Source organism: Pteropus vampyrus, unplaced genomic scaffold, assembly GCF_000151845.1.
Source record: "Pteropus vampyrus isolate Shadow unplaced genomic scaffold, Pvam_2.0 Scaffold82, whole genome shotgun sequence".
In the NCBI taxonomy this organism is placed as follows: Eukaryota; Metazoa; Chordata; class Mammalia; order Chiroptera; family Pteropodidae; genus Pteropus; species Pteropus vampyrus.
In genome coordinates this window covers 5,542,366-5,569,643 of record NW_011888863.1, presented here as the reverse complement: position 1 = coordinate 5,569,643, position 27,278 = coordinate 5,542,366, and the positions used below count along the sequence as shown (strand labels likewise).

Genomic DNA, 27,278 nt, shown 5'->3' with positions numbered 1-27,278 from the left:
ATCTTAGTATGGTGCCTGGCACAGAGTAAGTACTCAATAAATGTTGGTTATTAGTATTGTTATGCTTGTGTTTTATATTTGGAGGCAAAGACTTAGATTTGGTTTTATTTTTATGTTTATATATGGATATATCAAATACTTCTCAAGTTTTCACATTCTTATGTAAAACTGCCTATGCTGAAATTTGAAAAATTTTATGTAGTTAAGTGTTGCATTTTAAATAGGTGTATATTTCAACAAATATCTATTGAATACCTGCTGGACCTACCTGCTGACAGCCAAGCACTGTTGTAGCAGTCCCTCAAGACTTTTACACTTGCTGTTTGCTCTACTTTGAAAACTTGATCTTTAGATTTCCATGTAGAGATTTCTTCCTCATTCATTCAATTTCTGCTTAAGTGTTACCTTAATGGAGAGTTGAAGAGGCTTTTCCTGACATCCTATTTAAACTAGCACCCCACAGTCTCTACTCTCTTTCTCTTTACCTGTTGTACATATGTCTTAGCCTGACCTGTTATATGTGTGTGTGCATGTATGTGTATAATTTGTTTCTCTCACCTTGTAAGCTCTATGAGAACCTTTTTGTTTGATATTTTTGTCTCCAGAGCCTAGAACAGTGCCTGGCACATTATAAACACTAAATAAATTATTGCTCTTTTTCGATAGAGATAAAACGCTTTTCTTGTCTTTAGAGAAACATATGCCTGAAATGTATTGTTTCCTTTAAAATGATTGTTTAACCTTTTTCCCGTTTAGAAAAAAAAAGGTGCAGTTTGTGTAGGAATACTGTTTTCTAGGATTTGACATTTTCAGCGATCGAACTACAAAAAAACAATGTTATAAATAGCATGATGTCATTTGTTTCCAAAGACTATTGCTATACTAGAGTGATGCAAAAATAATAATAAAAGCGACGTATTTCATGGCAAACTTTAGGGGCAAGGGTAGGACTGTAATCCATGCGTTATCTCGGGGTGAACGAGAATAGCATTAAAAGGACAACCTATAGAGTTTGATAAATCCTTTTGTGCATGAAAGTACTGATGATATATCCTTAGCTTTTTAATGCTGTAAACCAGTGTCATATGTAGACTTTTATTTTTTGGTTTTGGAATAGTGATTAATCAGGTTTGAAATCTATAGTAATTGTATTTTTACTAACACGGTTTAACCTTTTTAAAATCTTAGATATTTTTGAAGATTATGCTTCTCCTACCACAGCAGCCCAGACTCTCTTATACACTGCTGCAAAGAAAAGAAAAGAGGTATATAGTTATTCTTTCTAAATCTAGAACTGAAAGGTAGCCTCTGTTGATTTGACACTCTAACCTAGTATTTGAAAAATTGTATTATGAGTTATAATCTGTCACTTTAAGAATATTTTTCTGTCTTAGCAAGAGAAAATGGTTATTTTATGTTCTTAATTAAACACAATAAAGTGGCTTTAATTTTGAAATTTTGTGTATCGTATTTAATACTATCATGAGGCAGTGTAAGCTAATGTAGACTGAAACGGATTCTTCTATTTCTTTAGGTACTGCCAAAAATGATGGCGTTCTGTTATCAAATCCTAACAGACCCGAACTTTGACCCGAGGAAGAAAGATGGAGCCCTGCACGTGATTGGTTCTCTAGCTGATATTTTATTGAAGGTTAAGCTACTTAGAGTTTAATTTACTTAAAACTGTGAAGCACAGGCAAATGAGAGAATATGAAAGTTACGGATAATTTAAAACTAGTGACTGCTTCTGCATAATTGAATTGACTATAAATATCTGTCACTTGTTTCTTTGAAAAGAATACTTCTTTATTCGTCAGTTTTTTAGTATGAAACTGTTGCTGTATTAAAAAGTGTCAAGTGACTTTGTTTCTACAAAAATCAGTATCAAAATATGTTTAAGGTACTATTTCTCTCTTGTTTTAAAACAAGTGATATGTAGGTGAAGTAATTTTACAAAATTGTAAATAGAAGTATCTTAAGTGTAAGTCATAATGTACTTTATTAGGATGTGACTTTTACATGTGAAAAAGACATTGGTAATTTGAAACTTAATTTCTGTTTCCTAACAGAAGAGTTTATTCAAGGACCAAATGGAGTTGTTGCTGCAGAATCATGTATTTCCATTATTATTGTCTAACCTGGGATATCTTCGAGCTAGAGTAAGTTTTCCATGTTTCCATTATGTATCTTAAAATCTTCATTTGTAAGATAATTATCAAACTAAATGTTTTTGGATAAATTGACACATGTTGAGGCAAAATGAAGTCAATTAGAATGTTCCTTATGGTCACATAAGCTGAATAAAGAACAAACTAGTAAATAAGAGGATTTATGGATTTTAATTCCAGCTGTTTTCATTTTCACCCTAGCCTCACTCACTGCATGTGCAAAGCATGCTATGAGAGGGATGCTGTTACGGCAGTGGTACAATGTAAATTCATAAACGGATTAATTTTCAGTGTCAGAAAACAGCATGAAATTTCTAGTTTTGCTAAAAACTTGATTATGATTTACAGTATATTAGGTAGATTTGTCTTAGTCAAATGAAAATAATAATCCACGTAAACTTATTTGTGTTCTAATTGTACATTACTTCTGGAATCAATATGGAGATATAGAAATAGAACTTTAATTCAAGAGCCTTGTATGTATCTTTATAACTCTGTCAACACAAAAAAATGTCTTGCTAAAAATAACATATGTTAATAATGCCTATACCCTCTAAAGCATTTTATAAACAGAAGATAATTGTCAGAGGGAGAAATATTTGGGCAAATGTAGATTAGAGATGCTAAGAGCACACAAGTATTTTTATAGGTAGGCTACTATCTTTGACGGGTTGTGTGAATTATAATTCTCTTGCTAAAAGTTTTTAGTAATTCAAATTAATTCCTGTTAATTGTGTTTTATACAAATAGAGAATTTTAAAAAGTAATAATATGATTCTGTAGTCTAATAGTTTAAAATTTGGTAATCTGTACAAGGTTAAAATTCTTCATATCTTATGTGTGTGAAAAAAGGAAGTTTGCTAAGCCAGTTAGACTAAGGAAAAATAATATTTTGTTTGTTTGCTGTAAAGGCCAGAAAATGAATGTCAAACATTGCTTCATAGTAGCTTTTTACATATAATAATAAATCAGTTGTGAATTATATTAAAAGCATAAATAGGACTTTTTTTCAGAGATATTTAAATTTAGCTCTGTTTTTTTTTTTCCTGTGAAAATATTGTTGCATATAGGTATTTTAGAAGTAATCCAACTGCCTTTTAAAATAAAACTAGGAAATCCAAAAGTTAGCAACTAGAGCTAATATGCTACCTCTAAAAACAAACAAGCAGTACTTGGTAGAATTAATGATATTTTACTTAGTAAGAAGTTCTTATATGCATGACATTATTACAGAATACCATAATCCCAATGGTTCCCTATTTTCTTTCTTCTTATAATAGTCCTGTTGGGTACTTCATGCATTTAGTTCTTTGAAATTTCATAATGAACTTAATCTAAGAAATGCAGTTGAACTAGCAAAGAAGAGCCTGATCGAAGATAAGGAGATGCCTGTCAAAGTCGAAGCTGCCCTTGCTCTTCAGTCCTTAATTTCTAACCAGACACAAGGTAAAGCCAGAAATGCCCTTTAGAAGATTTACTTGTTTATCTATTTGTCTGTTTATTAGCATAGTCTTCTCAAATAGCTTTGTTCATTTCCTTTACTAATAAGGATGATTCTCTAAGTCAAGGTTTAGGCTTTGGATTTCTGAGCTTTTGCCCCTTCAGAATTTTATAGGAGTTTCTTCTTGCCCTTTTTAGGAGTTCCTTTTGACTATGGTTTCTAGAAATATTTTAGATTGGGAAACAAGTTGATAATTATTGGGCAGTAGGGTAGACTGGGCCTCAAGAGACCTGGTTTCTAGTTATGATTGTGCTACTAATTTGCCATGAAAACCTGGACAAGACACCTGATCTGTTAAGGCTTAGATTTCCATATATTTAAATTTAGGGGGGTTGGACTAGATGGCTTCAAGATTCCTTTAAACTCTAGGATTCTATGATTCTGCTGGTTCTGAAAGTAGCAAGTAGTGTTCGTAGTAAGGGATAAAACAGGTATCTCATTTGTTATTTCAGAAGAATATTCTGTTCATAGTTCAAATAAACCTTTGAAAGTAAACATGAATCTGGTTTACCTCTATTCAACAATGTTTTAATGGAAGTCTGAATATTATATAAGGATATGTGGGGAGGAAGGTAGGTAGAGATGGGGTGGGGCAGGAAATGGGCACCATCAGTATTGGGCATAGTTCTTATGCATGTGATTTTTTATACATGTATCCTGGTATCATATGTTCTGTAAGTCATGCCAATGACAGAGCATATATATAATTAGAATTTCTCACTGGGGGCTATTGGCATTTTAGGCAGGACAATTCTTTTCTGTACAGGACTGATTATCCCCATATTACTCATAAGAAAACTGATATATTGGTGAAGGTTATTTTGGTACAGCTTTGTGACTTATTCACCACAGAGCAAGACTCTATCTAGAACCTCTTACCGTGTGTCACTTTATCTTAGGACCAAGTTAATTCTTTTCACTACTTGTGAATAGCTAAATTTTTTTTACTGATTTTGTTTGTTTTGTTGCATTAGCTAAGGAATATATGAAGCCACATGTGAGGCCTATTATGCAGGAACTGTTGCACATTGTTAGAGAGACAGAAAATGATGATGTAACTAATGTCATCCAGAAGATGATATGTGAATACAGTCAAGAAGTAGCCTCAATTGCTGTTGATATGACTCAGCACTTGGTAAGCTGGGCAAGAATTTATGTTAGTTTGGTATAAAAGTCTTGAATAATCTAAATACATTAAACTCCAGAATTTGGAGTTTAGTTTTATATGTAACTATAATAGTAACATAAAAATGTTTGCTTTTATAATTTTGATAGTTATTAATTTTTATAGTTAATTAGATTTAACTCTAATAACATTTAGGATTATCTCTTTTCACCTATAATATTCTAAGATTTCATAATGACATGCCTTAATGTGAGCCTTCTAAATTTTCACTTTCTGGGCTTTGAATCTTGGAGCTCATTTTCTTCAGTTTTGACCAATTTCTTGTATTACCTTTTTGATAAATTTCTTCCTACCATTTTTTCTGTTCTGCAGTTCTGATGCGGAATATTGGGCCAGGACTGAGTTCTAATTTCCTTACCTTTTCTCTCCTGTCTTCCATATTTGTTCTTTTGTTTCATTTTTAGATAATTCCTTGATTTTTTTCTTTTAAACCTTCTATCAAATTTTTCAGTTGAGTACTACTAGATTTTAGTTTTTCTAGATTTTGGATTTGTTTGTTTAATGACAACCAGAAGTTAAATATTAGCTATCTGGTTATAGTAGCTAAAGTACATTCCACTCTAGTGACTAGATAAGGAAAAAAATGGCTATATTTAAAACATTACAGGTTCTATCATTGATTCACTTGGCAAAGTGCATAACTTAGTTTGAGCAAAGCTGACATTTACATGTGAGACACTGCACTTTTGCTAACTTAAATAGTGAGGGATGGGTATAACAGTACTAATTGTTGAATATGTTCATGTTCTTTTCATAGGCTGAGATATTTGGCAAAGTTCTTCAAAGTGATGAATATGAAGAAGTCGAAGACAAAACAGTAATGGCTATGGGAATTTTACATACCATTGATACTATCTTGACAGTTGTAGAAGATCATAAAGAGGTGAGATTTCATTGTATTTTATTTTGTCATTATGGTAACATTAACTGAAATTTGTATAATCAATGGGCATGAGTTCTAAAGGCTTGACTTTTAAATTACTACTTACTTATGTTGCTAGATTTTAAAAATTATCCTCGAATTTTATAGACACATATTAAAATGATTGAGGGGAAATATTACATGTGGTTGTAAGGGGTATATCTGAGTTTAGTTCATCACATCTGCTATGTGCTAGCCTAGGCTTTTGGGGAATACCAAATTGAATTAGAAATGAACTCTGCCTTCTGGAACCCATAGTTTAGTCTTCTTGATAGAGATTGATAGCCATTCATTCAGTGGCAAATATTAAATAGTGGAACCAAATTCTGATGTAACATATTGTGAGAATGGAAGGGAAGAAGAGCTTAAAACATTATCTTTCCTAAATGAATTCCAGAACAATATTGGGATAAAAATTTGTGCAGACAATAATCAGGTGCTTTCATATTAGCTGTTAGTCTTTCCTAATTCAACATGAGATAGATAGATAGAGCAGGTAATGGTAGTGTCCTTTATAGAAGTTGAAAACAAGGTTCAGATAGTATCAGGAGATTTGTTCACAGAATTTTGAGTTTGCAGTCAAATTATTTTGATAGTGTATCATTTTTTCCCCACCTAAAACCTGCCTCACTCCTCCCCAAGTATCACATAGCCTTTTCTTAACTCAAATTAAATTTGTGTTCTTCTGGTAGTTCAAGTTGACTTGTTTGGCAATGATGGCAGCTCTTGTTTTATGCAGTGAGGACTTAGGAAGCAGGTGCTGGTTCTTTAAATAGCATTGTTAAACCCTATGGCTCTTGATTTATCCTGTGTTTATCACATACCAGTGGAAGATAACCAGATTCTTAAAAACAGTTTGATATTCTTCTCCTGGGTAGGCCTTCTTTCACCTAAAATGCTTAATATGAATTTTAATGTCCATATTCATTATTTTATTTTAGTTTTGTATCCTTGTTGAAACTCTATGGTCCTCTTGGGGACAGTGAGATGTTCCAAATTAAATTACAAGTGTACTTAAGGGCAATTCTTTTGTCTTATATGTAAAACTTGTATTTTAAATTCGAAGAGACCTGAGGAATCACCTAGTCCAGTGTTCCCAAATAGGTGTGTGTAGAGGATGGGCAGTAGTAGAATGAGCAGGAGGATTATTTTGAGAACAAAACAGCATTTTATGTTTTTGTTTTAATTCTTTTACTCTTGAAATTAAATTTATTTTGAATTTCAAATAAAATTAAAGGTACATGTGAACTAACTGTGATTATCAAGGAAGGCAAGGTTTAAAACTGAGACACACAGATTTTCTTGCTTCCTTACTCACAGATGAAAAACTTGAAGTGTTTAGCTCATAGATAATTAGAGGCAAAACAAGGAATGGAATCTTGGTCTCCAGATTGCCTGTCCTGTGATTTGAATTTTAGCTTGTTAAAAGCAAACTTTGAAAACATTTTTCCTCAAAAGGAAAAAAAAATCACATGTATATGAATACATGTACAAATAATGTGTGAAGAGCACAATTAAAAATTTAAAACAGATGCTTAAGCATATGCAGTTTTGCTTAATGGTTTTAAATATCTTGGCAAATGTTAAATTTTGGATCATTTGAACTTTCAGACAGTAGTTTAAGCTGAATATTAAAAGAATACACTCGAAAGTTGAAAATAGGATACTTAGATGAAAAATGTAACCTATAATGGATTCTAATTTTTTACTTATTTAAAGAATATTTAGTACAAACATATATTGAAAAATTTAAAAGGTGTGAAAAGGTATTCAGTGAAATTTCACCTTCTCACTTAGTATCCTAGTCATCTGATTCTCCTCTCGAGGAGGTAGCCCCTTTACCAGTTTTTTGTGTCCTTTCTGAGATTTTTCTACTACAATTTCCAGGTAAAAAGTGAGTATGTATATTTTTCTTTAATGAAAATGATAGCATACAGTTTTCATCTGCCGTTTTTTACTTTAATATATCTTGGTGATCCTTTCATATTAGTCAGTAAAGTTACATATTTTTAATAGTTGCAAGATCAAGTTTCTTAACCAGTCCCCTTTTAATGGATATAATTTAACTATCTTTTGTTAAGTGGAAATTTGGTTGTTACTAATCACAAACATTGTTGCAGTGAATGGCCTTTTACATGTCATTTTCACATGTAATAATATATCTTAAGGGCAAATTCATTTAAGTGGAATTACTGGATAAAAGGATAAAGGTATAAAGTTGAAGGATGTTGCTAACTTGTTCCTGATAGTATGTATCAATTTGAACTTCCAAATCAATGTAAAGCTCCTACTTTTTGATCATTGTCAGATTGATAGGTAAACAGTGTTAATCTTGTGCTTAGAATTTGTACTCTTATTATGTATTAGAATAAACATCTTTTTATAAGCTTAAGATCCATTTATATTTCTTTTTCTTAATTTCTGCCTTTCTGTTGATTTCATGTGAGGTGAATTTTATCTTTGTGATACCGTTTGAAAATATTTCACTCAATTTTTCATTTATCTTTGACTTCCTCCTGCTCTATGCAGAAATTTTTAATTTTTGAAACCAAAATCAATATATTTATTTCTGGTTTCTGGGCTTTGAGGTATTTTCTTTTTAGGATTATACACAAATTTTTTTTTTTTTTTATTTCTTCTAGTATTTTTTACCTTAAGTCTTAACCTTGAAATCTTTGATCTATTAGGAATTTATTTTGGTATAAAGTATGAGGTAAAGAATTAATTTTATTATGGATTTAACTCTCATTTCCATCATTGGTTTACTTTTCAGAATTTTCTGGTAGTCTTGCATGTTTAATTCTTCATGTGATATTTGGAATTAACTTGTCAACTTCTCTCAAAAAAATTCTTTTGATATTTTTATGTAGATAATATTAAATTTATAGATTAATATAGATCAAGGGATAGCATGATGAATTTTAAACTAAATGTTTAAAACTTGTCTTTAGGTTACTCAGCAGTTGGAGAATATCTGTCTACGGATCATTGATCTTGTTTTACAGAAACATGTAATTGGTAAGTTTAAAGGTTGACTAAAAAGGTAAATTGAGAATTTTAAAAAAGTTGATGAGCTTCCAGTGCATTTTTAGCTCTTCAAATTCAACAAAATGGACAATTTTGAGAAGGAGAAGATTGCATTCTCTTTAATTTTGGATATATTTCTAATATCTCTATTTTCATTTAGAGAAAAACTTAATAACCCAACTAAGAATTTTTGACTTTAGAATTTCCAAAGGGCAGAGAATTTGAAATTTTACATTTTTAGAAACCAGAACTGGGATGAGGTTCAGGTGAGGTTAATTTAATCTGGGATTGAAAAATGTGAAATGATAGGTGTATGCCTTATCAGAAGTGTGAGCTATTATTGTTCTCTTATCTATTATAGTGCCCAACTTCTGAATAGAATCAGTAACTAATGCTGGATGTAACAAACTGATGGAAATTCGTAGACGAGGCTGCTTTTCCATAGTATCCAAGCATTTTGAAGATGCTAGCCCTAGGGCATTTGGGCATGAGAGAGACACAATCTGTGTAGTATTCAAATAGAAAGATGCGAGGAAAGCTTGTTACTGCTTAAGAGTGGTGGTCCCTTGACTATTTATTTTCCTAATTAGTAAAAAATTGAACATGAACTTCTAATATATGTAAATAATATTTGAATATGTATTTAAAGGCAATACACATATCTTACTATACTACATTTACATACATAAACAATAGAAATGTAAAAGGGTGGGATTCAAAGTGTTCGAATACATTCTTCTCCCATCTCAGTGGATTATCTTGCATGCTATATCAGGTACACATACTTCTTACTTTTGAAGATATTGCTGTAAAGCCATAGTTGTCAGACTTTAGTGTGCATGAGAATCAGTGAGGAGCTAATTAAAATGAAGATTCCTGGACTGTAACCCCATTCTAATTGTTAGTTTGAGGCAGTGCCCAGGAATCTGCATTTTGCTGATTATTCCAGGTGATTCTCATGCAGGTGAAACAGTAACTTGGTAGTGCTTTTTGCTAATAGGATCCAAGGATGCAAGTACTTTTCTTTACTCTCTTACTAGAGCAAGTGCAAAACAGTTAACATATCTAATAGCCAGAGAAGAACAGTCACTAGTAGTCGTAGGAAATTAGGTGACTAATTTTTAAGTCCTGGCTATTGTAGAAACAAAAGGAATTCCTAATGAAAGTGTTACACTAGTAAACAGTGATTTATGTGAGACGATTGACATTTTATTTTACCCTCCATAGCTCCCAAGGTCAACTTATATTTTTTAGCAAAGCATCAGTTTGTATAAAGATTATGCAAGTAAGGATATTACAGTAGTCCTCCCCTTATCCACGGGGGATATGATCTGAGACCTCCAGTGGATGCCTAAAACTGTAGATGGTACCAAACCCTATACATATTATGTTTTTTCCTATACATGCATACCTCTGATAAAGTTTAATTATAAAAGTTAGGCACAGTAAGTGATTAACAACAACAATAATAAAATAGAACAGTTCTAGCTATATACTGTCATAAAAGTTGTGTGAATAGCTTTGGGATCATCATTAAATAAAATAAGGGTTACTTGAACACAAGCACTACAAAACTGTGGTAGTCAATATAATAATCAAGAGATCTACTAAGTAACTAGGAGCGGGTAGTATATGTAGTGTGGATACTCTGAACAAAGGATGATTCACTTTCCAGCTAGGACGGAATGGGATGATGTGAGATTTCATCATGCTACTCAGAATGATACACAATTTAAAATTTATGAGTTGTTTACTTTTGGAATTTTCTATTTAATATTTTCAGATTGTGGTTGACTGAAGATAACTGAAACCATGGAAAACAAAAGCATGGATAAGGGGGCACTACTGTATTGGAATTATTTGAGTATTATACCAAAACAAAGAAAAATTATTATATACTTAAAACATTCAAAAAGGAAGGCAGAGAAGTTTTTCATCTTTTAATTGCTTACATGTTCTAGAATTACAAATATTTGTTTTCCTTCTAGGTTGTGGCAAGAATTATTTTGTGATTATTTATCTATACTTTTCAGGATCTCAAAATATTATTGTTATTGGAGATGTTAAAATTGGGAAGGTGATAAGCTCAAAAGAATTTGCTTACTTATGGCCATAGTCTTGGAAAATACTGTAACTGGAAATTCTCCATTTATATTTAAAATAATCTTGTGAAGTAAGGCAAAGAGAAATAATTTATATAAAACTTCTGTAATCTGCCTATACCAGCTATTTGATTTGAGCAATTGCAACATCAAGATCTTAATAAAAGGAAAGGGAGCCTATTTCTTGGGTGCAGTGGGCAGAGGAGAAAACCGTGGTTCTAATTGCCTGTCCCCTCTAATATCCTATTCCAAGTCTCAAGGTGATGGATGATCCCTCTTATGTATTTAGCTGTAATGCATTTAATTTTAATGGCCATTTTTGAACCAATATTGGCCATATAGGATCTCAGATAAAAAATACTATTCTGGAAGATGTCATGAGTTGAATCTGTTATTCCAGAATCCCCTACAATGTTTATGTCCATGATCCTGACTCTTTCCATTGTCCCACTTTCTGTCCCTCTTTTGCCTGTTTTCATTTTGCTAATTTACTCATAAAATATTATTTATTATTAAAAGCCAGTCTTAGCTATTACTGCTTTCACTGCTTTATCTTATACATGAAGTCAAACTTAGTAAAACCATCACACCCTAACAATCTTGGTTGAGAATAATCGAAATAACTTCTGATTAGTTAAAGCATAAGTGGAATTTAGTGGAAGGATATTTGGTAGCTCACTTGAACCATGGGAAGGCTAGAGCCATCCAGGATTCTGCCATAGAAGTGGTCCACTTAGAAAGTCAGCGCTGACTCTGTCGACACTGGATCCTATACTGCCACCTACCACTGTCCAGACCTCAACACAGTCACAAAAAATAATCTGTAACAGCTTTGTCCTTCTAGTTTCTCGCTCAGGCTTCAAAGTCCTGATCTTAAGCATCTTAGCGGCCAGGTCATACACGCATGCCATAGCTATCAAGGGCGCAAAAGGAAATATTGGGCCCCTTTTCTGTCTTTAGGTTTCATGTTAGAAGAGGCATTTGTTCTCCTTTATTCACCTCCAATGGTGGGGTAATGATGAACAGAACTTTCAGAAATTTTATATTCAGATAATTTGTTGTTTCTCAAGCGATTGTCTTACGTAACAAATAATTTCCCATAATCTGTAATTTCCCTCTTATTTTGCTTTCAGTAAGGCCGATATATTGGTATTACTAGCTTTTGAATATATGTTACAGAATAAAACTTCATTCAGGTTTTAAATAATGTTACAGAATAAAACTTCATTCAGGTTTTAAATAATGTTACAGAATAAAACTTCAGGTTTCTAGGGTGAATATTAGTTCTTTTTAATAAATGGAAAAAAAAACTTTGAAGTTAGACTTTTGCTCAGTGACATGTTAGGAATTGTGTACAAATTTTTTATATTGAGGTTTATGTTTTCTGCTTGTATGTTTAGATATAAGTTCTTTTTGATGGAGAATAATAAGAAATACATATGCAAATACTGAAACATTCTCTTTAGACTCTTCTATTTTATGAAGGGTATAATTGTCTTGAGGCAAATTGAAAAATGTTGTATAATTTTTACAGGTTATGTAAGTTGACAAAATACTGTCCAGTATATAGTTTGTAGAAATATGCGAGACAGGCAGATATTTTAGCATAGCTTAATTAAGCTCTCCAAAGTATATTAATTACTTGTAAATTTAAAATCTGGTACATGAAAGAGATAAGACAATCTCTTCCTTTTTATACCCATTTTTATTTTATAAGTATAAATTATATTTTATATAGTACAAAATATCTAAAAATTAAATATAGTAAGTAAGTTTAGTAAAAATAAATCTTTGCCTTGTTTGAGTAGGGAGCAAATATTGATAAGAAATGGAAGGTAGCAAATGCTATGTAGCTGAAGATGTGAATGCTGAGGAAGGGATGCTCAAAAGTATGTTAGATATAAGAGGAATTTGCGTTAGGATGCAGCCTAAATCTTCCCCTGTGTGGCCTTTGTGTTTAATTTTTGCTATTTTCTAGCATTCTTACTAGAGATTTTCTTCTTTCTAGAATTCTATGAAGAAATTCTTTCACTGGCATACAGTTTAACCTGCCATGGTATCTCCCCTCAAATGTGGCAGCTTCTAGGTATATTATATGAAGTATTTCAGCAGGATTGTTTTGAATACTTTACAGGTATGGCTTTGACTATGTAACATTTTTGCTTTTCTCTGTCTAGATATTATTTCCTTTTGCACTTGAAAGAAAGACATAGATGATTCCAGTACTAACCAGAAAATAATTGTTCTTGTTTCCCTGTCAAGTAAAGGGCGTGGTTGTCATAGCACTGTTCTTCAGCCTCAGGAATATAGGCAATAGGAAGGAGTCTGTTTCATATTGTATCTTCAATTAGCTTGCGATCAGAGCATATTTTCCATATATTAATTCAGTTACTGTTTTCTGAATACTGACTAAATTCTAAGCACTCTTCTAAATTCAACTATACAATAGTGAACAAAATAGCTCTTGCTCTTTTGATGTTTCTGATCTAGTGAGGGGAGAAGGGAAGTGGGAAAACAGACTAACAAGAAAACATGTAGTATGTCAGACGGTGATGAGTGCTATGGAGAAAAATAAGACATACTTCATCTACAAATAGGGCAGATTTACCACTTGTTTCTAGTGTTTTGCGGTTGCAAGGGAAGATAGTAATGTGTGGGTACAATAGAAATATGGTTCAGTGGGAATAATTTATACTCCTGTCACTCAAGTCTCACTGGGATTTTGAAATTTTTTTTCCAGACATGATGCCTCTCCTGCATAATTATGTGACAATAGATACAAATACTTTACTATCAAATCCAAAGCATTTAGAAATACTTTTTACAATGTGTAGAAAGGTAAGCATATCCTAATCCCTTGTTGTAGTGGTTCTTCCTAATGTTCGAGTGTTTTACTGCAGGATACACTTTCTTACACATTCAGTTCTATATTGCCTTCATCAACATATAGTTGTCATTTTGTATTTTTTAATGGAGCTTCGAATTGTAATTTGAACATTTCATATTGTGTGTTGTGCTTAAGAATGTTTGGCACATTTATAGCTGTGTACTTTTTAATGTTCAAGGTAAATCATTTTCTTTTTTTTCCTCTTTGAATCTTTTATATAAATAAATTAATTTTTTTGAGAGGGGGTGAAATTGATTAACAAAATCCAATAAGTTTCAAGTGTACAATTCAACAGTAAGTCATATATATAGTGCGTTGTGTGTTTACTGCCCATAGTTAGATTTCTTTCTGTCACCACATATTTGGCCCCTTTTACCCCAATCTACTTCCCCTTTTACCCTCTCACGGTAAATAATTTTCTTTGTATTTTTTCCTTTCAAAAACTTGCTACTTGATTAAAAAAAAGTACTAGGAAAATAACCACACAGTCTCAATCATTGATTTTTCTTTTAATTGAATGTATAAATTGGCAAGCACGAGACATAGGTAATTTGAACATAAATAATATAGGACAAAAAATTGAAATAGTTGGAAAATAGCATTATTTAGCTCAGTCCAGGATAATTTATAAGTCACATAAGGCAACTGTTGTATTTATGCACAAACGTGATTGTCTACTATGTTATCTTTGCCACAGGTGAGATTTGGTCCTCTGTTGGTTTTATATTGGAATCATTGATGACTAAATAATGTTTCCCTTCTCCTTTAGGTGAATATATGTATATACATAAATATAAAACTGTATTGCATAGAGCTGGCAAATTTGAGAAAGCCCAAATAGCCAGACCTAAAAGTTTGGCCCTGGAAATGGGAGTAAAACTAGTATACAACCTATTTTCCTCACTGGAAGAGATGTGTACCAAGATCTGTTAAATCATAATCAGCAGTCTTTAGTTTTTCCTAAGTTAGAGAGCAGCTAGTGAGGAAAAGGGTAAGAGAAAGCAACAAGTAGAAAACATAACAGCCCTGCATAGTCCATTAGTAACTCACAGCTGCTTTGTATTATAGCAGATAGAGTAAAAGTGATATTCACAATAATGTCTTTAGACTTATCGAGTAGGTAAGATACATTTCATATTCTTGATTTTAATAATAACTAACACTTATTGAACTCTTACCATATGCCAGGAATTTCCTGAGCACTTTATACATATTAACTTATTTAATCTTTACAGCATTATAAGGAAGGTATCACTTTTTTGTCAAAGAGGAGATTGAACCACATATATTGCATTGTGCCTGAAGTTTAGTAAATTGTCTTAAGTCACATAGCTACTCTGTGTTGGCGCCAGATTTGAACCCAAGTAAAGTGAATGCAATTTTGGGAAAAGAGTAATTTTTTTTTTTCTTTCTGTATCATACAACCCCATGAAGTAGATATATTATTATCCTCCTTTTATAGTTGCTGACAGTAAGACACAGTAGTTAAGTAGCTTTTCTAAAAACACAGCTAAAAAGTGGCAGAGCTGAGGTTCGAACCAAGGAATTCTGGTTCCAGAGCCCGTTCACATTTAGAATCTAGATCTAGATACACTGCCCTCGAGGTAGAATTTAAAATTTATATAAATATGGCTGATTCTTGGCTTTGGCAGCTAGCTGCTTACTATTCAGCTCACTGATCCATCTGTTTTCTAGCTACCAAAATTTTATAGCTATCTTTTTCCCATTTCTCAATCTTTGTGGATGTATCCTTCTAAAATCTCTTTATTATCATTTTAATGGCCTTTTGGGAAGGAGTAAAATTAAATGGGAGTGTTCGGTCATCTTTATCTGGAATTTCTTTTTAATTCAGTTTCTTAAATTGTATTTGTCTAGGAAATTATCCAGTTCATCTAAGTTTTCAAATATATAAGGAATAGAGTGTTCCCTGTAGTATTCTCTTATTTTTTAATCTCTTCTATATTTGTATTTATATATTTTTCATTTCTAATTTTTTAATTTTTTAAAAAAATTTTTATACAACTTGTCTTTTTCATTGTCTTTTTTCAGTGAATCTGTTTTTGGTTTCTCTCTGTTACCTCTTTTTGTCTATATTTTAAATTTCTGTTTCACCTATATTCTTTGAGTAAAGTCTGTTCTTTTATGTCTTGTTTGAACTCAATTTTTCCACCTGTCTTGATTTCTACAAGCATGCTTCTACTCTACAAATCTTTCTGTAGGAACCTTGTTATAAGGCAGCAGCATTTCAATTTTATGTATGAATGTGTACATTGTAGAATTGTTTATAATAGTGAAGATATAGAATTGACAATAGGGAAACAGTCTGGTAACTTTGTTATATTCATCTACTGTAATATCATATAGTTCTAAGTGGTTTATAATGTCCATGGAAAATATTTCTAATTATAAAGACCACATGAGGAAGTTAAAAAGTATATATTATTTAATTATGCTTATCATAAAAAAATGGGTGCATATGGACAAGAATCCAATAGGATCAGAAAAACACAGGGTTTATTTTATTGTTTAAAAAGGTTATTTCACAATGCAATGTATATATATATATATATATAATGTTGAATTGTACACCTGAAACTTACTGGGTTTCGTTAAGCAGTGTCACCATAAAAAAAACAAAAATAAAAACAAAAAACCCCTGAACTTTCAAAGATAAATAAATAAAAAGGTTATTTATTTTAAAATTTCATTTTATTATTTTGTTGTTTTGGTGCCTTTAAAAGGAAGCTTCATTTATTTAGATAATTAACTCATGTAGCCTAATTTATTAATCCAAAGTTAAGTGAATTGTTACTCCATATAAGGAATTGGAGTAGATAAAGAAGATAGATGGACTTTGTTTTGACCTTCCCTCTTTAGGTTAACAAGGTAACCTTAAAAAGCAAGCAAAACGATGATTCTAATGGTTGAATTTTTGTGGGATATTTGCTTCATGTGGACTTGATTAAGTTATATGCAATGCCATTCACTACTGAGCTAATTGTAATTACGGCAGGTACTATGTGGAGATGCTGGAGAAGATGCGGAATGTCATGCAGCCAAACTTCTTGAGGTCATCATTCTCCAGTGCAAAGGAAGGGGAATTGACCAGGTAACATATGTATAGAAAGCCTCAATCTGGATGTTTACATTTAAATTTACATGCCCAATTGACATTTGTTTATATTATGATGGGAAATTAAAAAGATAGCCTACAGTTTGTACTTACTGGTACAAATCCTATTTAACTGACAAAGAAAAAGACCCATGCAATTTGGAAATTGTACCTTGCATTCTACCTGAGAAAGAGATACACGGAAAAAAATGTTTAATAGTTTAAGGGGCTATCAAGCAAATCATAAAGGAGATAAAAGTGTAAATTCTGCACAGTTGGATTCCCAGAGATTTGCATTTCCCCTTTGTTTTTGTGTGTGCTATTGAAATATTCCCAGATTATCTTTTTTTAAAAAACAGAAATAAAGACACTGTGCAAAAAAAAAGAAAAAAAAATTTTGTTTATTAATTTAGAAAGTATTATAAATTTTTAACAAGATTGATTTTTGATGTCATGATATGAGAAAAAAGTGTTTTAAAGTGTTCAAGTAATACTATGGTATCTCTTTTCTCTTTCAGTTCTGTAATTTTCTTATAACAGCTTTATTGAGATATAATTTACACACCATACAGTTCACCCATTTGAAGTATATACATTTATCTATTCTAGATATTTTATATAAATGAAATTATTTGTAGTTCTTTGTGAATGACTTCTCTCACTTAGCATAATATCTTAAAGGTTCATCTATGTGATAACATGTATCAGTACTTCATTTCTCTTTATTTCTAAGTATTCCATTACGTGGATATATCACATTTAGTTTAGCCATTCATCAGTCAAATAACATTTGGATTATTTCCATGTTTTGGCTATTATGAACAATGTTGTTATGAACAGTTGTATGCAAATTTTTGTGCAAACATGTTTTCATTTCTCTTGGTATGTGTCTAGGAGTGGTAATTCTTTGTTTAGTGATTTGAGGAACTGCCAAACTTTTTTTCCAAAGCAGCTGCACCATTTTCCATTCCTCATTAATACTTGCTTTTTTTGAGGGGTGAGAAATGGTGTCTTGTAGTTTTGATACACATTTCCCTGATGGCTAATGAGGATGAGCATCTTTTCTTGTGGCCATTTGTATACCTTTTTTTGAGAATTGTCTATTCAGACCCTTTGCCCATTTTCAATTAGGTTATTTATCTACTTATTACTGAGTTGGAGTTTTTTATATATTCTACATTCAAGCCCTTATCAGATATATAATTTGCAAAAATTTTCTCACCACTTATGGATTGTTTTATCATTCTCCTGGTGATGTCATTTGAAGCACAGAAGTTTTATTTTTAAAAATTTTTTATTATTTTTTTATTTTTTAGGCGAGGCAACCCTTGGTTGATCTCACAGATTGCAAGGACCTTTTCAGTGTACAATCCCTTATTTTTTTATTTTTTATGCCTACAATACCTGGTCTTCCTAGGTGGTCATCCAAGTACTAATCAGGTCCGACCCTGCTTAGCTTCCGAGATCAGACAGGATGGGGCTTGTTCAGAGTAGCATGGCTGTAGACCAGAAGTTTTTAATTTTGATCATGCCCAGTTAATCTATTTTTCCTGATGCTTGTGGTTGGTGTCATATTTAAGAAACTATTGCTGAATCCAGGTTCCCAAAGATTTCTCTATTTTCTTCTAAAAGTTGTAGTTTTAGTGCTATTTGGTATTTAATTTATTTTGAGTTAATTTTTGTATATAGTGTGAGGAATGGGTCCAAACTCATTATTTTGCATGTGGTGTCAAGTTGTCTCAGCACCATTTAATGAAAAACTATTTTTTTCTCTGTTGAATTGTCTTGGCACCCTTATAAAATCAATTGAATCTATTTCCGGCTTCTTTTCCTACTTGATTAATTTTTTTATCCTTAATCTAGAACTATACTGTCTTCATTACTGTATCTTTGTAGTGAGTTCTGAAATTAGGAAGTTCGAGTCCTTCAATTTTGTTCTTTTGCAAGATTGTTTTGGCTGCTCTAGGTCCCTTGCATTTCAATATGAATTTTAGGATCAGCTTATCAATTTCAGCAAAGAAGCCAGCTGCGATTGTGTTAGGCATTGTGCTGAATCTGTAGATCACTTTAGGAAGCATTGTCATTTTAAGAATATTTAGTCCTTCAGTCCCTGAACTTGGGATATCTTTCTTTTTCTTTAGGTTGTCTTTCTTTCAAACATGCTTTAGAGTTTTCAGAGTATAAGTTTTGCAGTTCTTTGGTTAAAATATTCCTAAGTATGTTATTCTTTTTAATGTTATTGTAAAAGAAATTGTTTTCTTGATTTCATTTTCAAGCTGCTGATGGCCTGTGTATAGAAATGCAGTTTCTTGTATATTTATCTTGTATTCTACAATCTTGCCAAACTTGTTTATTAGTTTTAATAGTGTTTCAGTGAATTCCTTAGGATTTTCTGTGTACAAGGTCATGTCATCTACAAATAGAGTTTTACCTTTCCAATCTCGGTGCTTTTTGTTTTATTTTTCTTGCCTAATTGCCTTGACTAGAACCTCCAGTGCAGTGTTGAATGAATAGACTTGGCAAGAGGAAACATCTTGTCTTGTTCTTCATCTTAGTGGGGAAAGCATTCGATCTTTTATCATTAAGTCTGATATTAGCTGTAGGTTTTTCATAGATGCCTTTTATCAGATCGAGGGAGTTCCTGTCTATTCCTAGTTTGTTGAGTGTTTTTATTATGAAAGAGTATTGAATTCTTTCAGATGCTTTTTCTGCATCTATTGCGATGATCATGTGGCTTTTGTCCCTTATTGATGTGGTGTATTGCATTAATTGATTTTCAGATGTTAAATCAACCATGCATTCCTGGTGTAAACCTTACTTGGTCATGGAGTATGATCCTTTTTATATATTTCCAGATTCAGTTAGCTGGTATTTTTCGAAAAGTACTTTATGTCTATATTTATAAGAGATATTGAACTATATATATATTTTTTCTTGTGATATATTTGTCTGGCTTTGGTATCAGAGTGATGCTAGCCTCATAGAATGAGTTGGAAGTGCTCCTTCCTCGTCTGTCTTTTGGAAGAGTTTGAGAAGTTCAGTGTTCTTTACATGTTTGGTAAAATTTAGTAGGGAAACCATCTGTGCCAGAGCTTTTCTTTGTGGGTAGTTTTAAATTACTAATTCAATTTCTTTATTTGTTAGAGGTCTATTCATATTTTTATTTCTTTTTGAGCCATTTTCAGTAGTTTGCATCTTTTAAGGAGTTTGTCCATTTCATCTAACTAATTTGTTTTCATGCAGTTCATAAAATTTCCTTATTTTTTTTGTTTCTGTAGGTCAGTAGTAATGACTATTTTTTTCCTGATTTTAGTAATAGAATCTTCTATCTCTTTTTTTCCCCTCTTGGTTAGTTGAGTCAATTTTGTTGATCTTTCCGAACAACCAATTTATGTTATGGCATTATCTAAACAGCACTTTCACAGCAATTAATACGTTCCTTAGGTTTGGAAAACAAAAAGATTCCTTGTTAGCTCTAACATTTAGGTCTTTATTTTGAGTTAAATTTTGTATATGGTGTGAGGAAGGAAAGTTGCTTCAGCATTTGGCCTGTGGGAGCCTCTTGAGTTTGTTATATGAGTGCTTTTGACCTGAACTTCTAGTAGTGTTTGGTAGTTTGCTTGCTATCTGATATGACTAGATGTTCTAGGTTCATCATGTACATTTCTTGCCCTACCCTGGGAAACGGTATTTCAAGACTAAGCATAAGGAATAATCATTGAATTGGTCATTTTTTCTACATAAGAGAGCCAGAAAATACGTATTGCATTTTTTTTTTTTTTTTTTTTTTAGATCACTGCGTCATGAGTACATGCAAATTTTTTCAGTTCAAATTCAGGAGTCCATTATTTTTACTTAACCTAATTGATCCTAATCTGTAGCTCCCATACCAAAAATCCTGGTTTTCATCATAGTTACTCGCTTGCTTTATCCTGATAATATGTACATATAGCCTCAGAGTAATTATGTCAATATTATTACCAACATATGATTACTATTAACAGTCTAAGATTTTTTAGTAGCTCTTTTTTTCTACAAGGGTATATCCATAAACTAGAGATATATAATCAAAATATATTCAAATCATTAAACTTTAAAGTCATTTAAAATAATTCTTGTTTGGTTGATTCATTTATTTAATTTTATTTTAATTTTTAAGAATTGCTTAAAAATTTTTTAAACGAATATATAAAACTTACAAAGTTATAAAATCTAATTTATAAAATAAAGTATATTCAGGAAAGTTTAGCTTACATCCCTGTTTCTGCTACCCTTACTCCCTGTCCCCATTTCTCCCCAGTGTTAGTTATTTTTCATTTGAAAAAAATAAGCAAATAGACATTTATTCTCTCTTTACCTTCTTAATTATTATACTTTTTTTTTTTCAATTCTTCTGCCTTCACTTAATAATACATGCTGTATGTCATTCCATAGTCGTATATAGAGATATTCTGCATTCCTTTTTGAAGCTGCATGGTTCTCTTATTTGTGGATTTACAGTTTGTTCAATCAGTCCCTGTAAATGATTTTGTTTTAATGTAATTTAAAAGGATAATTTTAGTTTTACTAGTTTTAAACCTTAAGGTTTCTTTATTTTACTAATAGCTTTGCATGTAATAATAAATATTTGTTAAAATAAAACTATTTTTAAAAGATCTCAAAAAGAGCTTTTCGAGCTTAGTTTACATTGTCTTGTGACTTCATTGATTCACAATACTTTAACCATAATAATAATTTTTAAGGTAGCATTTCTGTTCTATATGTTGTTCTATTAAATCAGAACACCGAATCTTCTATATTAGAATATGAGAAGAAAGCAATAAAATTACAACTAGTCATCTCTTTATAAAATCTGTCTTAAAAATACCACATATAGTTATGTGTTTTGATTTAATATATTATCCTAAACAAGGCTAGTATTCTGCTGACTCCAATGATTTTCCAGTTTTGCCTACTAGAGAAATCATTAAACCTAACTCTTAAATTTCTCCATGAAATTTGTTTTTAAGATAAATTTTGTTTTAGAGCAGTTTTAGCTTCACAGCAATATCAAGCAGAAAGTACGGAGATTTCCCACATACCCCTGCCCCTACACATGCATAGCCTCTGCATTACTAATATCCCCACCAAAGTGGTACATTAGTTACAATTGATGAACCTACACTGACACATCATTATCACCCAAAGTCCATAGTTTATATTAGGATTCACTCTTTGTGTATATTCTATGAGCTTGGACAGATTTATAATGACATGTATCCACCGTTATTATGACATACAGGGTTACTATATGTTACTATAGTTTCACTGCCCTAAAAATTCTCTGTTCTGCCTATTCATCCATCTTCCCCTAAAACCTTGATTTTTAAAATTTACTTTTGAAAAGAATATATGATGACCTGAGAATTTTATTTTACATAAATAGTTTCAGCCCATTTATTTTAATTGAAAATATATATTGGCAAATACTTAAAATTAGTTCATCAATGTTGCATTTAAAGATTGGAGTCCAAATGATTTTGTTTTAAATGCCAAGTCTACTGTTTTTATTTCAGTCTTTCACTTATGCCAACAGGAATCTTCTTTCTTAAGAGAAATTCTGATCACATCATGCTTATTCTGAGTTTTATTCATTTATCTTTTGAATTTCATTTATCACCGTAGTCATTTTACCTTAAACGTGGAAAGGCTGAGTCCATACCTATTGCCACCATTTGAGTGTGGACTCCTGTAGGAGAATCTCTAAGTGTAATCTGTACTTAAAAGAGAAGGAGACTTCCTGGCACTGCTCTAGGATTTCTCTTTGGCCATCTCATCTCTCTGGGTTTTTATGAGACTATAAATTTAATATCTTTAAAAATGACTTAAATAAGCAAAAGTTTTATTGCCATTAAGAGTATCTTATTTATCGATTACACTTTTTACCAACATTCAGCTTTCCATAAAAGTTACTTGGTTTCTTTGTGTATGGTTGATTTTCTCTTTCTTTTTTTCCTCTAGTGCATTCCACTTTTTGTTCAACTTGTTTTGGAGAGATTAACCCGAGGGGTCAAAACTAGTGAGCTTCGTACTATGTGTCTTCAGGTTGCAATTGCTGCCTTGTACTACAACCCTGATTTGCTGCTACATACCTTAGAAAGAATTCAGTTGCCTCACAACCCTGGACCTATAACTGTACAGTTTGTAAATCAGTGGATGAATGATACAGATTGTTTTCTTGGGTATGTGTCTTTTGGATTTTTTACTGCATTTCTGTTTCTAGAAAGTTGATTTTTTATTGTATGTACATGTAATTATATATGAAAAGATATTTTTCATATCTTAAGAATTCTTTTTAGTATATTGTTAACATAATATTTAATTTTTAGAGAAATAACAATGTTTCAGCAGTATAATTTAGTGGAAAGAATGCAGGCTCTGAAAATTAGGTATACCTTTTCTCCACTTTTTTTGACTTATGCGTATTGTTATATCTTTAGATAAAAAAATTAGGTGTCCATTCACCTTCTGTGACCATTAAGTGCCTATGAGTAAAAACATTCTAAATGGAGGAAGGTTGCTAAGCAAGGTACCAGTCTGGTAAAGATATACAGTACTGTTCCAGGATATTGAACTCTGAAGATCTCAGGGGAGCCTGTTCTCAAATATAAGGTCAGGATTGTTAGTTGTAGCCCAGGTGCTGCCCTGGTAGGAGAGTTTGACCTTATGTGAAGCACTCTCCTAATTTTCTAACATAAGAAAAGAGGTAGTTATATGCCCACCTCAAGTGACTCAACACATAGTAGTGATGGTGTTATACGAGAATTTGAGCTAGATTGCTGAGTAATTGTTTAAAGCATTAGAAATAACTAATATTCTTTTTAAGTTTTGTAAGATATTATTTAGAAAAATTTGCTGAGGGGAAAAGACTTCCAGCAAGAGTAGTAGTTAGGACACTTCTGAGTGGTGGGAGATGAGGGAGGCCTGAATTAGGGTGGTAGAATAGGAGTGGGTGAATGAACATCTTTGTAAGCTGCTATGTTTATTCTAATTTTTCTATTTGTAGGAGACTGGAATTTGTCCCTGTTTTAGATTTCTTATTAAAGCCTTCAAGGGAAGAACAGACTTTAAAAAGAAATTGTGCTTAAAGTCGTCTCTGACAAAGGTTTAGGGAATAGATATTTGGTCTTTCACAGTTATGCTGTTGGTATGCATATCTCTTTATTAGCATCTGTAAGCCATTTTCCAAAGATAGAAAGTCTATCTCAGCTATCGCATAGACTGGGCATGCTTGGATTGTGCTTCCTTGGATTCTTTAGAGCCCCACTTGATAGTCGTCTTTCCAGCAGTGATCCCCTTGATACTCAGTCTGTGCTACTAGTTACGGTCTACATGGATAAGGCAGCCCTCAGGACAAGTATGATTCCTGTTATAGTATAACTGCTTTAGCAGTAATAACTTGAAGAAATCAAGTAATGCAAATAATGAAGAATAATAGAAGCTTGTAATATGTTCATCATTGGGTTTGTTGTATATTACTCTTATTTTAAACAAATTGAATTACTAAAATTATTTTTTGTTCATGTCTGCAATTTTAAATATTATATATTATAGTCTTTTCTTAATATTTTTAGTTTTAAACTACTTAGAATACACATTTAGTTGAAAAATGTGTGTAGTGTGTATTGGTCAAACTTTTTTCCTTCATAATTAAATTTTCCTTATCTTGTGTTATAGCAGAGGACAGTGAATAGATTTACTTATCGCCATTAATTCAACTTATTAGATGCTGAATTTTTGAAATAGCTTTTGGCACGTGGGGTTAGTGTACAGTACATCTGCTGAGAAACTTGTAGACCAATCTAATATAGTCTAAAGAACTGTTCCTTTTTTTCCATTGGATAGGAATTTTATGCTGTCAGATGCAAGTATTCATGCTTTAATAAACTTGTTATGCCAGGTATCGCATTTATATTAATCATAAATTGATATAACAAGATTTTACCATACTGATTGCAGACTCCTATAAGTCTTTACTGATAATAATTGGTTTACAAAACTCAATTTACATAGGATTTCATGTAATCCCAAATAAGGATACCTCTGTGTAATTCTAATAAATGAACCTTAGAGTACACCTCGGACTTTTCTTTTCATAGTTTCCTCAGAATTTGTCCTCATTCCTCATGCACACATTTTTTTTTTTCTCTTCATAATTTGTAGGCATCATGACCGGAAGATGTGTATAATAGGACTGAGTATCCTCTTGGAATTGCAAAATCGACCTCCTGCGGTAGATGCTGTGGTGGGACAGATTGTGCCCTCAATTCTTTTCCTTTTCCTTGGTCTAAAGCAGGTGTGTGCTACTAGACAACTAGTAAACCGGGAAGATCGCTCAAAAACAGAGAAAACAGATATGGAAGAAAATGGTAAAGTCTTCTAACTGCAGTAAATGCTATAATTAGTTTTGATTTGAGAATGTGTTTTCTTTGAATCTTAGTCTGTTTGTAGTCATTGAACACATTTACACTCTTTGGCCTGTTGCACATTTAACAAATATTTTGGGTTTGGTTGACTTAATTAATTGTATTATGTGATACAAATTTATATTTGTTCACCTTTTGACACTTAAGTGATTTATTATTGAGCCTAGTGAATGTTGTTAAACCCTGGGAAATACATTTACAACAGAATTAAGTGGTCTTGTCAGTTTTTCAATTATTATTATTTTTTTGGTGCCAACAGTCTCAGTGAAGCCAGAAGATATGAATTAAATGAACCATTAGTCTTAGAACAGAAGTGTCAGTATAGCAGATTGGTAGAGAGTGCTTGATTTGTTTTTAATGGTTCTAATGTGATTCATCATCAGATATTATAATTAGGAGATACTTGTGATTTACGTGTTATAAATTTAGAATAAAGTACATAAATGAATGTAATTTGCTTAATCAAGAGTCAGAATAAGATTGTTAGAGTCAAGAATATCAGACCTTTATTTTATTTAATGGTATTCACTGTTAACTACGAGGTCCCAGGAAGTAACATTATCCAACTCCAAATGAAGTTTTTCTGCTTCTGGTTAAAAATAGCACTTCTTTAACTGGGAAAAATCAAAACTTTTTCTGGAAAATATGCAACTCTATTTTTTTTTACAATAGTGTTTCTTCACTAGAGGGTTTTTTTGTTTTTGTTTTTGTTTTTGCGAAGTATATGGCAACAATGATAGAATTCTTTTTTTAGTATATTATGATGTTCTCTTTCGAATTTCTTGTTCATTTTTTATTGGATTATAATTAATATTACTTGAAAAATTTTCTAGTAATATCCCAGACTTTCTTGTTGAATTTCTTACTAAAGTATAGAATGATTAACTAGCAAAGGTATTATTGCTGTCTTTGTAATTATACCTTTGTGCCACACACACACACACACACGCGCGCGCACACACACACACACACACACACATACGCACATGCACACACACACACATATATTAAAGTATATGGTCAAAACTGTGGTTTCTTGCCTTATTTCTGAATCTACCTTGCATTATTTACTGTCTCCTGGGTATTTACAATACTGGTCTAACTGCTTGGAACAAACCAGCACTGAAAATAGAAACAATCCACGGTGATATACAATTCATCTTTTAAATTTTCAACATACATATGGCTATTTTATTTTTCTTTTACATTTCTATATTTTTCTGTTTCTATTAGCAGAAATGACCTCTTCACCTGATCATTTCTGAGCAGTACATAGTTAAGAGGCCTGAATTCTCGGTGGGGGGTCATTGTTATTTAAAACATATAAACTAACTGCATACTCATTTTATGGCTTTTTTTTTTTGACAGAAAAGTTAATTTGGTTATCTCTTTAATTTGGTAGTTAAATAGTATTTTGTGTTAATGAACACGAGGCAACCATAACAAAGCCGTAGTAATCTTCAACTGGATCGCACATTCAGGCACAGTTAGAAGTTGTTTTCAGTGAGGACGATAAAGGCATTTTCAGTTTAGCAAATATTATTTTATAGTTTTACGTAAAATTATGTGGTAGTTTTTCCATTTCCAGGGTGTCATTTTATAATTTTTGTTTTCTTTATGGAATTTTATATCTTGACTCCATGTGTTTTGATTTTTTCAAATAACGGATTCACAGAGGAGATTTCAAGTGATGAAGAGGAAGCGAATGTAACTGCTCAAGCAATGCAGCCTAATAATGGAAGAGGTGAAGATGAAGAGGAAGATGATGATGACTGGGATGAAGAAGTATTGGAAGAAACTGCCCTTGAAGGGTTCAGCACTCCACTTGACCTTGACAATAGTGTGGATGAATATCAATTTTTTACACAAGCTCTGCTAAGTATGTCTTTACTCCCTCAATCTTCAGAT

The 27,278-nt window shown here is 32.0% G+C and overlaps 1 protein-coding gene across 1 annotated transcript in view; it reads left to right on the top strand.

Annotated features, from left to right (window-relative positions):
* IPO8 (importin 8) overlaps window positions 1-27,278 on the top strand; it is a 56,025-nt gene that overhangs the window by 23,376 nt on the left and 5,371 nt on the right. Inside the window, exons 11-23 of the mRNA XM_011363127.2 lie at window positions 1,189-1,265; window positions 1,535-1,651; window positions 2,070-2,159; window positions 3,449-3,614; window positions 4,644-4,804; window positions 5,613-5,738; window positions 8,729-8,795; window positions 12,915-13,040; window positions 13,647-13,744; window positions 16,807-16,902; window positions 22,906-23,126; window positions 25,108-25,313; window positions 27,046-27,253. Coding sequence (XP_011361429.1) covers window positions 1,189-1,265; window positions 1,535-1,651; window positions 2,070-2,159; window positions 3,449-3,614; window positions 4,644-4,804; window positions 5,613-5,738; window positions 8,729-8,795; window positions 12,915-13,040; window positions 13,647-13,744; window positions 16,807-16,902; window positions 22,906-23,126; window positions 25,108-25,313; window positions 27,046-27,253 — 1,759 coding nt within the window. The remainder of the gene's footprint in view (window positions 1-1,188; window positions 1,266-1,534; window positions 1,652-2,069; window positions 2,160-3,448; window positions 3,615-4,643; window positions 4,805-5,612; window positions 5,739-8,728; window positions 8,796-12,914; window positions 13,041-13,646; window positions 13,745-16,806; window positions 16,903-22,905; window positions 23,127-25,107; window positions 25,314-27,045; window positions 27,254-27,278) is intronic.